General features: G+C 46.8%; 1 protein-coding gene across 1 annotated transcript in view; it reads left to right on the top strand.

The window, feature by feature from the left end:
- Positions 1-3353: 3353 nt before the first annotated feature.
- pitx3 (paired-like homeodomain 3) overlaps positions 3354-13889 on the top strand; it is a 20124-nt gene continuing 9588 nt past the window's right edge. Inside the window, exons 1-2 of the mRNA XM_056292011.1 lie at positions 3354-3463; positions 12106-12311. Coding sequence (XP_056147986.1) covers positions 3355-3463; positions 12106-12311 — 315 coding nt within the window. The 5' untranslated portion in view covers position 3354. The remainder of the gene's footprint in view (positions 3464-12105; positions 12312-13889) is intronic.

The following is a 13889-nucleotide window of genomic DNA, read 5'->3' as shown; positions in this document are numbered from 1 at the left end:
AGTAGAACCTGACCAGTAGATAAGGCCGTCCAGTAGAACCTGACCAGTAGATATGGCCGTCCAGTAGAACCTGAGCAGTACATAAGGCCGTCCAGTAGAACCTGACCAGTAGATAAGGCCGTCCAGTAGAACCTGACCAGTAGATATGGCCGTCCAGTAGAACCTGACCAGTAGATAAGGCCGTCCAGTAGAGCCTGACCAGTAGATAAGGCCGGCCAGTAGAACCTGACCAGTAGATAAGGCCGTCCAGTAGAACCTGACCAGTAGATAAGGCCGTCCAGTAGAACCTGACCAGTAGATAAGGCCTTCCAGTAGAACCTGACCAGTAGAACCTGACCAGTAGATAAGGCCGTCCAGTAGAACCTGACCAGTAGATAAGGCCTTCCAGTAGAACCTGACCAGTAGAACCTGACCAGTAGATAAGGCCGTCCAGTAGAACTGACCAGTAGATAAGGCCGTCCAGTAGAACCTGAGCAGTACATAAGGCCGTCCAGTAGAACCTGACCAGTAGATAAGGCCGTCCAGTAGAACCTGACCAGTAGATAAGGCCGTCCAGTAGAGCCTGACCAGTAGATAAGGCCGGCCAGTAGAACCTGACCAGTAGATAAGGCCGGCCAGTAGAACCTGAGCAGTACATAAGGCCGTCCAGTAGAACCTGACCAGTAGATAAGGCCTTCCAGTAGAACCTGAGCAGTAGATAAGGCCGTCAGTAGAGCTGAGCAGTACATAAGGCCGTCCAGTAGAACCTGACCAGTAGATAAGGCCGGCCAGTAGAACCTGACAGTAGATAAGGCCTTCCAGTAGAGCCTGAGCAGTACATAAGGCCGGCCAGTAGAACCTGACCAGTAGATAAGGCCGGCCAGTAGAACCTGACCAGTAGATAAGGCCTTCCAGTAGAACCTGAGCAGTACATAAGGCCGTCCAGTAGAACCTGACCAGTAGATAAGGCCGGCCAGTAGAACCTGACCAGTAGATAAGGCCGTCCAGTAGAACCTGACCAGTAGATACGTTCTCTGGGTTTATATTCAGTTGCTTATGAACAAGTTGAATATGAAAATGATTTTGGGAGAGTTTGGGGTGAATACGGGTCGTGATCCAAAGAGTAAAGAGACTCATGAATGAGTTAAAATGGAAATTTAGTGACAAAAACAAAAGAGCAACTGGGTCCAGTTTACACTACACTTATATTTATAGCAGTTGTCTTTTTTTGGACGGGTCAATGTTTCTGTTCAACCGTTTCAACACAAGCATCCAATCAAAGTGCATCCTTACTATTCTCCGAAACCCGGCTGGGGAAATAAAGTGGCCCGGTTCCTGTCTCCCATACCAGGGTTTCTAACATGTGACGTCCGGATGCAGCAGCAAGCACACCGGCGTAAGCACGGCCCACACCTGAGACAAACCTCAAATAACTGCAAGTACAGGCAGCAGCGCTTCGGTCGTGGTAGTGTGCACGCTCCTTGAAAGCCTTGAACGTATTTTGTTGATTTCACATTTATGACAATATTAAAATCCCCTTTCTTGACTCTCCAGGTCTCTCCCAGGAAATGCTTTATCACACTCGTTTACCCTCCTCTCTGGGAGGATTATTCTGTAGTAGAATTAATAATAATAATAATAATAACACCAATAACAATAATAATAATGATAAAGAGAAAAGATCTAGGAAGATGAATTCAGAAACCTCTTTCCACGGAGACTTCCAGAATTAATCTCGGTTGGGTTTTGTAATACAGCGATTTGTCGTTTTTATTGGAATGAAAGACTGAGGTGACGTGTCTGATGATGAGGTAAAATACTGTGCAGGACTTATTTAAGCAAAAATAATCCAAATTATGTACCTACACATGTTGAACCCCTTTTTCCTCACAACGTGATCGTGGGTGCAACGAGATTAACTGTGCCATGTCGACCCTGTGGCCCCATCGTAACCTCGGCACCGCGAGGAGAGTTCGCTGCAGCCTGAGTGGGCTTTTCCTCCTGTGTGCAAGGCCATGCGTTGGCACACTTTGATGGCACACTGCAAAGTTGAAGCTGCAAAAGAAACGCGTCCGTTCGTCTCCCCCGCATGGTGACATCGAGTCTGGTTCGCGAGTTCATCCAGCTTGCCTGCATGAGATCCGTGCGCACGCACGGCGCTTTTTTTTACGCGTGGGCGTGCGTCTGGATGCGGGTGTGTGTGTGTGTGTGTGTGGGGGGGGTTGCGAGGTGGGATTTGACACAATGAAATGCAATACCCCCCCCCCTTCATGGTTCATATTAGAGCCAAAACGTTCCGTGGCCACCCAGACTGACGCGTAATGTGGCACCAGAGACTGGCACGGGAAATAAAACGGTGTATAGGGAACATGCCACATTTACCGCTCTGGTTTTCACAAACAGGCCTGCACACGTTCCTGAAAATAATAATAATAATAATAATAATAAAAAAAACAAATTTATATTTCTTTCAAGATTTGCATTTTTACAATTCATTTAAAGAGCACGAATTTACCGGAGTTGCGTTTTTTACGCACGGCGCCATGGCGAAAGTCAGAGCAACCTGAAGTTATATTTCTCTGTAATTGAGGTCTATACGGTGGAGAGAAACAGAGAGGGGGGGGAGGGGGAGGGGGGGGGGGAATATTATTTGAAAAGCTTTCTGTTTTGGGATCGCCTCGTTTCAGGGCCACAGAAAGCGGATGATGCGCAGCTGAGTGCAGCGGCTCGTTGGAGCAGCACGGACGCCATAAATATGCGGCCTGGGGGGTTATGGGGGGGGTTATGGGGGGGTTATGGGGAGGCCGCTTCCTTCAGGGTGTAATCTGCGGCCTGGGGAGTTATGGGGAGTTATGGGAGGCCGCTTCCTTCAGGGTGTTAACTGCGCCTGCATAAATACATGAGCGGCTATTTTACCAGCCCACCTCAGCAGGTCGTTATTTGGGTGGGTGGGTGGGTGGGTGGGGGGGCTCCGTGTGATTTACGGCTGTAGTTACAGTGGGGTCCGGAGACGTGGACAGACGCGTAGCTGTCGACATATGACGGTGTCAGTGTCTTTCAGAGAAGCTCTGCACCACGCGCCCTCATAGATGGAGGGAGCGGTGAAAGGCAAATGTCCAGCGCGCTTCTTCTCGGGGCCTACTCACTCGGTCTAACACAGTGGCGCAAGCAGCGCAAATCAGCGTCCCATATTAAAACCCGCGCCTGTCTCTGATCCGGAACGGCCTTTCTCTCCCCAGTGTGTTGTCCCATCGTGGACTTGTTCAGCCTGCGCATGACCTGCAGGTTTATGTGAGACTTGCATGCTGACTTGAGGTTCTGCCCTGCTTGAATCTGTACTGACTTGCTGTTTGCAGAACCATGGCGGCCGGGGCAATGGATTTTAACCTCCTGACGGACGGCGAGGCCCGGAGCCCGGCGCTGTCGCTCTCTGACTCTGGGACCCCGCAGCACGACCAGGGATGCAAAGGCCAAGACAACAGCGGTCAGTTCAGTCAGGAGCCCGCCACAGAGCGCACGAAGCCACATGACGCAGAAACACACTGTAGGCCACATGCACGGCGTGCAGCATGCAGCGCAGCACAAGACTGCACGCTGCTTCAGTAACACCATAATGATAACAATGTCGACTACTGGCAGCAGCAACACAACAACACCGGAAACACGCCAACAACAGCTGGGATGATGATGATGATGATGATGATGATGACGATAATAAAATAATAATAATAATAAGCTAATAACAACAATAATTATACCAATAAGAGTAACAACAATATAATAATAAGAAGAAGCTAATAACAGCAATAATTATACCAATAAGAGTAACAAGAATATAATAATAATAAGAAGCTAATAACAACAATAATTATACCAATAAGAGTAACAACAATATATAATAATAATAATAATAAGCTAATAACAGCAATAATTATACAATAAGAGTAACAACAATATAATAATAATAATAAGCCAATAACAGCAATAATTATAGCAATAAGAGTAACAACAATATAATAATAATAATAATAAACCAATAACAGCAATAATTATACCAATAAGAGTAACAACAATATAATAATAATAACATAATAATATATGGACTACGATCAATAACAACAAAACAACAACAGTAACACGTTAACAACAGCTGTGATACTGATGATAATAATAATAATAGGCTAAAACAACAATAATTATACCAATAAGAGTAACGACAATATAACAATAATAACAACAACAATAATAATAATAATAATAATGATAATAATGATGATGATGATGATGATGACTACCAACATTGCAACTTCCAACAACAGTGATAACGATAATGATAATAACAATAGGGTAATAACAACAATATTACACCAGTAATAACAGCGACGACAACGATATAATAATGGTAATAACACAATAACGAGGACAGGTGTGAAAGGACGAGCAGCTCTGTTAAGTCTTCTGTCCTTCTGCCCTACAGCCCAGCAGGCTAACACATTATGGATGGCCACTGGGTTTCAGGACGAACGAGACGTCTTAATTTATTCTTATTTTAATTGATACATTTTACCGAATAAGGTGCACGAGGCTGTCGTTTGAGTTCCGCCTCTTCTGCACGTGACCTAGCAGCACGAGGCTCTAACAGCCTGCTTGACACCTTCTCTAAAGTCATTCATATTGAAATGAATGTAGAAATCCGTGGCCTGGTCAAACAGAGCAGCATGCGGACCCGCGCGCCCCGCTGGCTGAAGCCCCTTCCTCATTTAGCGAGACTCATAAATGCAATTCAATGTCTTGCATCTGAAACGGCACGTCCGCACGCGACCCCAAACAGTTGCTCGGCGGGATGTAATTTATCTAACACTAATGTGTATTCAAAACCCCCCACGCTCCTGGTTATAATAATAATAATAACAATAATACTAATAATAACAATAATAACAACAATAAAGACCCTGCAGAAATCTCCCAGACAACACCGAAATCAAAAACCACAATTGTGCAGGAACAGACGACATGTAAAATGTTTTAGTTCGTTTGTTTTGTTTTGTTTTTTTGTGAAAAATGTAAATTTTGTTTTATTTCGTTTTGGCCATTTTGTACAAACTGTGGAGATATTTGTGAGATGATCTGGCGTCCCATCGAAACACACAATTCAGGACAGGAAAAAACAACCCCACATTTTATATATTAAATTATATATTATATTAAATTATGCAGTATATTAAATTATATTAAATTATATATTATATTATAGTATATACTATATTATGTTATGCAATGTTATATTATATTAAACTATATATTATATTATAGTATATCATATATTATATTATTTTAAATTATATATTATTATATTATATTAAATTATAGATTATATTATATTATATTATATTATATTACGTTATGTTAGATTATATTATATATTATGTTATATTATATTATATTATTATTATATTATATTATATTATATTATATTACATTATATATTATATTATATTATATTGCTGTTCCTGTTTGTGGAAGGATCAATCAATGAAACTTTATTTATATCGCACATTTTGTACAATAAAATGCGATGTGCTTGACATTAAGTGAACATGCAACAATAAAAAGCATTCGGGGCCGAAGAAGACAGACAGACCCAGTGGCTTCATGTGAGGTGAATGGGGGCTGTAGTAGGGTTAGGACAGTAGGTGAATGGGGGATGCAGTAGGGTTAGGGACAGTAGGTGAATGGGGGCTGTAGTAGGGTTAGGGACAGTAGGTGAATGGGGGCTGTAGTAGGGTTAGGGACAGTAGGTGAATGGGGGCTGTAGTAGGGTTAGGGACAGTAGGTGAATGGGGGATGCAGTATGGTTAGGGACAGTAGGTGAATGGGGGATGCAGTAGGGTTAGGGACAGTAGGTGAATGGGGGCTGTAGTAGGGTAGGGTCAGTAGGTGAATGGGGGCTGTAGTAGGGTTAGGGACAGTAGGTGAATGGGGGATGCAGTAGGGTTAGGGAGAGTAGGTGAATGGGGGCTGTAGTAGGGTTAGGGTCAGTAGGTGAATGGGGGATGCAGTATGGTTAGGGACAGTAGGTGAATGGGGCTGTAGTAGGGTTAGGGACAGTAGGTGAATGGGGGATGCAGTATGGTTAGGGACAGTAGGTGAATGGGGGCTGTAGTAGGGTTAGGGTCAGTAGGTGAATGGGGGATGCAGTATGGTTAGGGACAGTAGGTGAATGGGGGCTGCAGTATGGTTAGGGACAGTAGGTGAATGGGGGCTGTAGTAGGGTTAGGGACAGTAGGTGAATGGGGATGCAGGAGGGTTAGGAGAGTAGGTGAATGGGGGATGCAGTAGGGTTAGGGGACAGTAGGTGAATGGGGCTGTAGTAGGGTTAGGGACAGTAGGTGAATGGGGATGCAGGAGGGTTAGGGAGAGTAGGTGAATGGGGGCTGCAGTATGGTTAGGGACAGTAGGTGAATGGGGCTGTAGTAGGTTAGGGACAGTAGGTGAATGGGGGATGCAGGGAGGGTTAGGGACAGTAGGTGAATGGGGGCTGTAGTAGGGTTAGGGACAGTAGGTGAATGGGGGATGCAGTAGGGTTAGGGACAGTAGGTGAATGGATCTGCAGGAGGGTTAGGGACAGTAGGTGAATGGGATCTGCAGGAGGGTTAGGGAGAGTAGGTGAATGGGGGATGCAGTAGGGTTAGGGACAGTAGGTGAATGGGGGCTGTAGTAGGGTTAGGGACAGTAGGTGAATGGGATCTGCAGGAGGGTTAGGGTCAGTAGGTGAATGGGGGATGCAGGAGGGTTAGGGACAGTAGGTGAATGGGGGATGCAGGAGGGTTAGGGACAGTAGGTGAATGGGGGCTGTAGTAGGGTTAGGGTCTGTAGGTGAATGGGATCAGCAGTAGGTTAGGGACAGTAGGTGAATGGGATCTGCAGGAGGGTTAGGGTCAGTAGGGGGCAGGATGCGGCCTGCTTGTCATGGTCCCTTGTCTGTGGGCCAGGTTCTACATGCATCACTATTTTCCATTGTGAGGGGTCACGGGGGGCGGCTGCAGGGGAACCCCCGGGGTAAATATCAGAGAGCCGGGTCATATTCCCCTCAGAGAACAAGCAGCACTGGAACGTTCCGTCAGGTTTAATCAGGTCTTCCATTAGGAAGTCACTGTGATGTAGACTTGCATGTACGGGTTTGACGTCTACGATGAACACGTGGGTTCTTCTTCATCACACACCAACACGTGCCAAGTGTTCATACTGTGACACATGTCTTTCAGGGTAAGGCTGCTAAGACAAATGAACTATGAAGGGGATATTTTCCACTCTCAAACTTGCCCCTGTAAGAACTTGTTCCCTTTAAAGCCTCTCACGTAGGCCAGCCAGCCAGCCAGCCAGTCAGCCAGCCAGCCAGCCAGCCAGCCAGCCTGTCTAACCAGCCAACTAACTAGGAAAGATGTGGAGCCTTTATTTTTAGTAAATCCACATTCAAGTGTCAAACAACTGTGACCGTCTGCTCATAAATCCACCACTAACAAGCCCTGCAGACACCCTGCAGCCGCCAGGCCGCCGGCTGCAGCACAATCTGCCCCCACACAAGCACACACGCGTCCTTACCATTAAGATCTCGAACTGACGGCAACAACACGGCCTACCGCAACCTCCCTCGTCTTCATTCACCTTCATCCTCTGTTCGCTACCTGTCGTTTAATCTACTTATCATAAATCCTATGAAGAAGATATAACTTCCAAGCATGAAGTATATATACTACAAGGTACGACTGCTGACACAGCTCAGGACTCCAAGAGAGTGATGAGATGGATCGATAGATAGATAGATAGATAGATAGATAGATAGATAGATAGATAGATAGATAGATAGATAGATAGATAGATGGATGGATGGATGGATGGATGGATGGATGGATGGATGGATGGATGGATGGATGGATGGATGGATGGATGGATGGATGGATGGATGGATGGATGGATGGATGGATGGATGGATAGATAGACAGACAGACAGACAGACAGACAGACAGACAGACAGACAGACAGACAGACAGACAGACAGACAGACAGACAGACAGACAGACAGGTAGGTAGGTAGGTAGGTAGGTAGGTAGGTAGATAGATAGATAGATAGATAGATAGATAGATAGATAGATAGATAGATAGATAGGTAGGTAGGTAGGTAGGTAGGTAGGTAGGTAGGTAGGTAGGTAGGTAGGTAGGTAGGTAGGTAGGTAGATAGATAGATAGATAGATAGATAGATAGATAGATAGATAGATAGATAGATAGATAGATAGATAGATAGATAGATAGATAGATAGATAGATAGATAGATAGATAGATAGATAGATAGATAGATAGATAGATAGATAGGTAGGTAGGTAGATAGATAGATAGATAGATAGATAGATAGATAGATAGATAGATAGATAGATAGATAGATAGATAGATAGATAGATAGATAGATAGATAGATAGATAGATAGATAGATAGATAGATAGATAGATAGATAGATAGATAGATAGATAGATAGATAGATCGATCGATCGATCGATCGATCGATCGATCGATAGATAGATAGATAGATAGATAGATAGATAGATAGATAGATAGATAGATAGATAGATAGATAGATGGATAGATAAGCTGGACCAGGCCGCGTGTGCAGGTCCATCATAGTGGACCAGGCCGTGTGTGCAGGTCCATCATAGTGGACCAGGCCGTGTGTGCAGGTCCATCATAGTGGACCAGGCCGTGTGTGCAGGTCCATCATAGTGGACCAGGCCGTGTGTGCAGGTACATCATAGTGGACCAGGCCGTGTGTGCAGGTCCATCATAGTGGACCAGGCCGTGTGGGCAGGTACATCATAGTGGACCAGGCCGTGTGTGCAGGTCCATCATAGTGGACCTGGCCGTGTGTGCAGGTCCATCATAGTGGACCAGGCCGTGTGAGCAGGTCCATCATAGTGGACCAGGCCGTGTGTGCAGGTCCATCATAGTGGACCAGGCCGTGTGTGCAGGTCCATTATAGTGGACCAGGCCGTGTGAGCAGGTCCATCATAGTGGACCAGGCCGTGTGAGCAGGTCCATCATAGTGGACCAGGCCGTGTGAGCAGGTCCATCATAGTGGACCAGGCCGTGTGAGCAGGTCCATCATAGTGGGACTGCTTCTATTGTTGTCCACTGCTTGGTGTAAAAGGTCTGCCCTCTGCTCCCCATTGTGTGTCAGCCGTTGGCCTTAAGTGATGGCAGGCCGGTGTCGGTTTCCTGCCAGATAGCGGCCTTGCTGGCTCGCCTCGCCTCGGCTCGGCTCTTATTGGTTTTGCCGGTGGCCCTGCGGATTCCCTCTTTAAGTCCTGCTGATCAGTTCAGTGTGCTTCCAGAAAGCTAAGCCCTCACCAAACAGAGCCCAACCTGCCCCGGCCACAAAGGCCTGATCCTTGGGATTAGGTAGCCGGCTAATTTCACCGCTTTCTGTGGGGTCCTCGATTTGCAGAGCTGTGATCAGGGGACGGGCGGGACTCCTAGCAGACACAGACTGGTTGTGTGGTCCTCGTGTCGGGCCCGGGCGTAATTAAAAGAGGGCCGGAGGAGGGAAGCGAGGGGGACTGCGGGGTTTGGACTCATTCTCAGTTGTCACACGTGTGATTCTCCCATACAGCTTGCAGCATGAAGGCTTGTCAGATCAGATGCAGCACAGGAGGACTCTCAGTCCCAGCACGAGACCAGACTCGTGGTCTTCCTGGGAGACTGACTATGTGCTGGTAGGCTGCTGGCCAACCAGCAGGGGCGTCTCTGTGTTAGTTTGCAGCTTTGTGGTTTCACTGTTCAAGCTGCTGCTGCTGCTGTCTGGCCGAGGACAGTGTGGAGCTGACCACACACACACACATGAGCAGTGTATGTAGCACAGACCCACACCACACCGCTACACAACACACCACACCACACCATTACACACATCACACAACACCAATACACACATCACACATCACACAACACCACACCATTACACACACCACACCACACCATTACACACATCACACCACGCCACACCACACCACACCACTACACACATCACACCACACCACACCACACCACTACACACATCACATCACACCACACCACACCACTACACACATCACATCACACCACACCATTACACAACACCACACCACACCATTACACACATCACACCACACCACACCACACCATTACACAACACCACACCACACCACACCACACCATTACACAACACCACACCACACCACACCATTACACAACACCACACCACACCACACCACACCATTACACAACACCACACCACACCACACCATTACACAACACCACACCACTACACACACCACACCATTACACACACCACACCATTACACACACCACACCACACCACACCATTACACAACACAACACACCACACAACACAACACAACAAGCCATGCCACACCATGCCACGCCACGCCACACAACACAACACAACACACCACACCACCTCTACAAGTATGGCAGCATGCACTTACCACGGGCTGTGTGTGTGTGTGTGTGTGTGTGAGTGAGTGTGTGTGTGTGTGTGTGTGTGTGTGTGTGTGTGTGTGAGTGAAAAGTGGCGACAACGGGAGCATGAAAGGAAAAACAAAGAAGACTGAAAGGACTTTTGATTTCTGAGTCTACTGCACATTATGTGTATATAAGAAAATATATATTTCAGAAACACTGTTCTCTTTTCAGCCCATTCACAGACATATATGTACGAACAGACATATATATCTATGAACAGACATATATTTACGAACAGAAATATATATGAATAGACATATATTTATTTATAGACATATATTTATGAACAGAAATATATTTATGAACAGACATATATTTATGAACAGGCATTTATTTATGAACAGAAATATATTTATGATCAGATATATATATATCTATGAACAGGTATTTATTTATGAACAGACATATATGTATGAACAGACATACATATATGAACAGATATATATATATATGAACAGATATATACATATATGAACTGATATATATATATATGAACAGATATATATATTTATGAACAGAAATAAATTTATGAACAGACATATATTTATGAACAGAAATATATATGAATAGATATATATTTATTTATAGACATATATTTATGAACAGAAATATATTTATGAACAGACATATATTTATGAACAGACATATATTTATGAACAGAAATGTATTTATGAACAGACATATATTTATGAACAGACATATATTTATGAACAGAAATTTATTTATGAACAGAAATTATATATGAATAGACATATATTTATGAACAGACATACGTATGAACAGACATATTTATGAACAGATATATATATATGAACAGATATATATATCTATGAACAGATATATATATATCTATGAACAGATATATATATCTATGAACAGATATATATATATATATGAACAGATATATATATCTATGAACAGACATATTTTTATGAACAGACATATATGTATGAACAGACATACATATATGAACAGATATATATATATATGAACAGATATATATATCTATGAACAGACATATTTTTATGAACAGACATATATGTATGAACAGACATACATATATGAACAGATATATATATATATGAACAGATATATATATCTATGAACAGATATATATATCTATGAACAGATATATATATATCTATGAACAGACATACATATATGAACAGACATATATGTATGAACCACCAGGTGTCTTGACCTGCCGTGATGACACAGGAGGGTCACGAGCAGGGTCATTACATGTACATACTAATCTCTTTTTACATGCGCAAACATAATAAAAACTATCAAACACACCCACCCACCCAACCACACCCACACCCACCCACCCAACCACACACTCACACCCACACCCACCCACCCACCCACACACACACACACAAACACACACACATATCAGCGCTTTACAAGTGTCCATTTTTGCATCAAGCTGTAACGATTGGTGACGTCCTGTATGTGTGTGTGTGTGTGTGTGTATGTGTGTGTGTGTGTGTGTGTGTGTGTGTGTGTGTGTGTGTGTGTGTGTGTGTGTGTGTGTGTGTGTGTGTCTGCAGACACAGAGAAGTCCCACCAGAACCAGCTGGACGAGTCCAACGCTGAGGAGGGCTCCCTGAAGAAGAAGCAGAGGCGCCAGAGGACTCACTTCACCAGCCAGCAGCTGCAGGAGCTGGAGGCCACCTTCCAGAGGAACCGCTACCCGGACATGAGCACCCGCGAGGAGATCGCCGTGTGGACCAACCTGACGGAGGCACGCGTCCGGGTGGGTTCATCTGCCATACCGCACAGCGCCGTGGCTGCTGCAGGATGTGCAGCACGACTACACACACACACACACACACACACACACACACACACACACACACACACACACACACACACGCTATCAACGGGATCTACAGATATTGGGGAAAGCTGATGACCTGTGACCTGTGACGGCCCGGCGGCCCGTCCAGGGTGTCGCCCCGCCTGCCGCCCAGTGACTGCTGGGATAGGCTGCAGCATCCTTGCCACCCAGCGAGCAGGATAATGGATGGATGGATGGATGGATGGATGGATGTAGTTGGTGATGGTGGGCTTCAGAATCGGAACATCTTGTTGTCTCGCTCCTTCGGTCCCCCTGGTGGTGAAAACACGTGAAAACAGACCCCTCCAAATGTTTCAACAGAAAGAAAACCCCCCCAACCTAGCTTAGATAGTTTACCTGCGGATAAAGCGCCAGTTAGCCTCACAAACTGGCACCCAGACATGAAAAGCACGCCCCCGTCTGGCTGCCGTGTCCTCCGTGAAGCCCTCGATCTCAGTGTGGCTGTGTGGTGAAGGCCGTGTGGAGGAGGCCATGTGGGGCAAGCTGTGTGGAGGAGGCCATGTGGAGGAGGCTGTGTGGGGCAGGCTGTGTGGAGGAGGCCATGTGGAGGAGGCTGTGTGGGGCAGGCTGTGGGGCAGTTTCAGTGTGGAGCAGGCTGTGTGGAGCAGGCCGTGTGGAGGAGGCCATGTGGGGCAAGCTGTGTGGAGGAGGCTGTGTGGTGGAGGCCGTGTGGGGCAGGCCGTGTGGAGCAGGCTGCAGGGAGCAGGCTGTGTGGAGCAGGCTGTGTGGAGGAGGACGTGTAGGGCAAGCCGTGTGGAGCAGGCTGTGTGGAGGAGGTCGTGTGGAGGAGGCCGTGTGGGGCAGGCCGTGTGGGGCAGGCTGTGTGGAGGAGGCTGTGTGGGGCAAGCTGTGTGGAGCAGGCTGTGTGGAGGAGGCCGTGTGGAGGAGGCCGTGTGGGGCAGGCCGTGTGGGGCAGGCTGTGTGGAGGAGGCTGTGTGGGGCAAGCTGTGTGGAGCAGGCTGTGTGGAGGAGGCCGTGTGGGGCAGGCTGTGTGGAGGAGGTGGTGTGGATGAGGCCGTGTGGGGCAGGCTGTGTGGAGGAGGCTGTGTGGAGGTGGCTGTGTGGGGAGGGCTGTGTGGAGGAGGCCGTGTGGAGGTGGCCGTGTGGAGGAGGCCGTGTGGGGCAGGCCGTGTGGAGGAGGCTGTGTGGAGGAGGCCGTGTGGGGAGGGCTGTGTGGAGGAGGCCGTGTGGAGGAGGCCGTGTGGGGCAAGCCGTGTGGAGCAGGCTGTGTGGAGGAGGCCGTGTGGGGAGGGCTGTGTGGAGGGGGCCGTGTGGAGGAGGGTGTGGAGGAGGCCGTGTGGAGGAGGCTGTGTGGGGCAGGCTGTGTGGAGGAGGCCTTGTGGGGAGGGCTGTGTGGAGGGGGCCGTGTAGAGGAGGGTGTGTGGAGGAGGCCGTGTGTAGAAGGCCGTGTGGAGGAGGCCGTGTGTAGAAGGCCGTGTGGAGGAGGCCGTGTGTAGGAGGCTGTGTGGAGGA

Source organism: Lampris incognitus, chromosome 13 (assembly GCF_029633865.1).
Source record: "Lampris incognitus isolate fLamInc1 chromosome 13, fLamInc1.hap2, whole genome shotgun sequence".
NCBI lineage: Eukaryota > Metazoa > Chordata > Actinopteri > Lampriformes > Lampridae > Lampris > Lampris incognitus.
The sequence above is the reverse complement of the archived record's forward strand: the minus strand, read 5'-3'. Positions and strand labels throughout refer to the sequence as shown.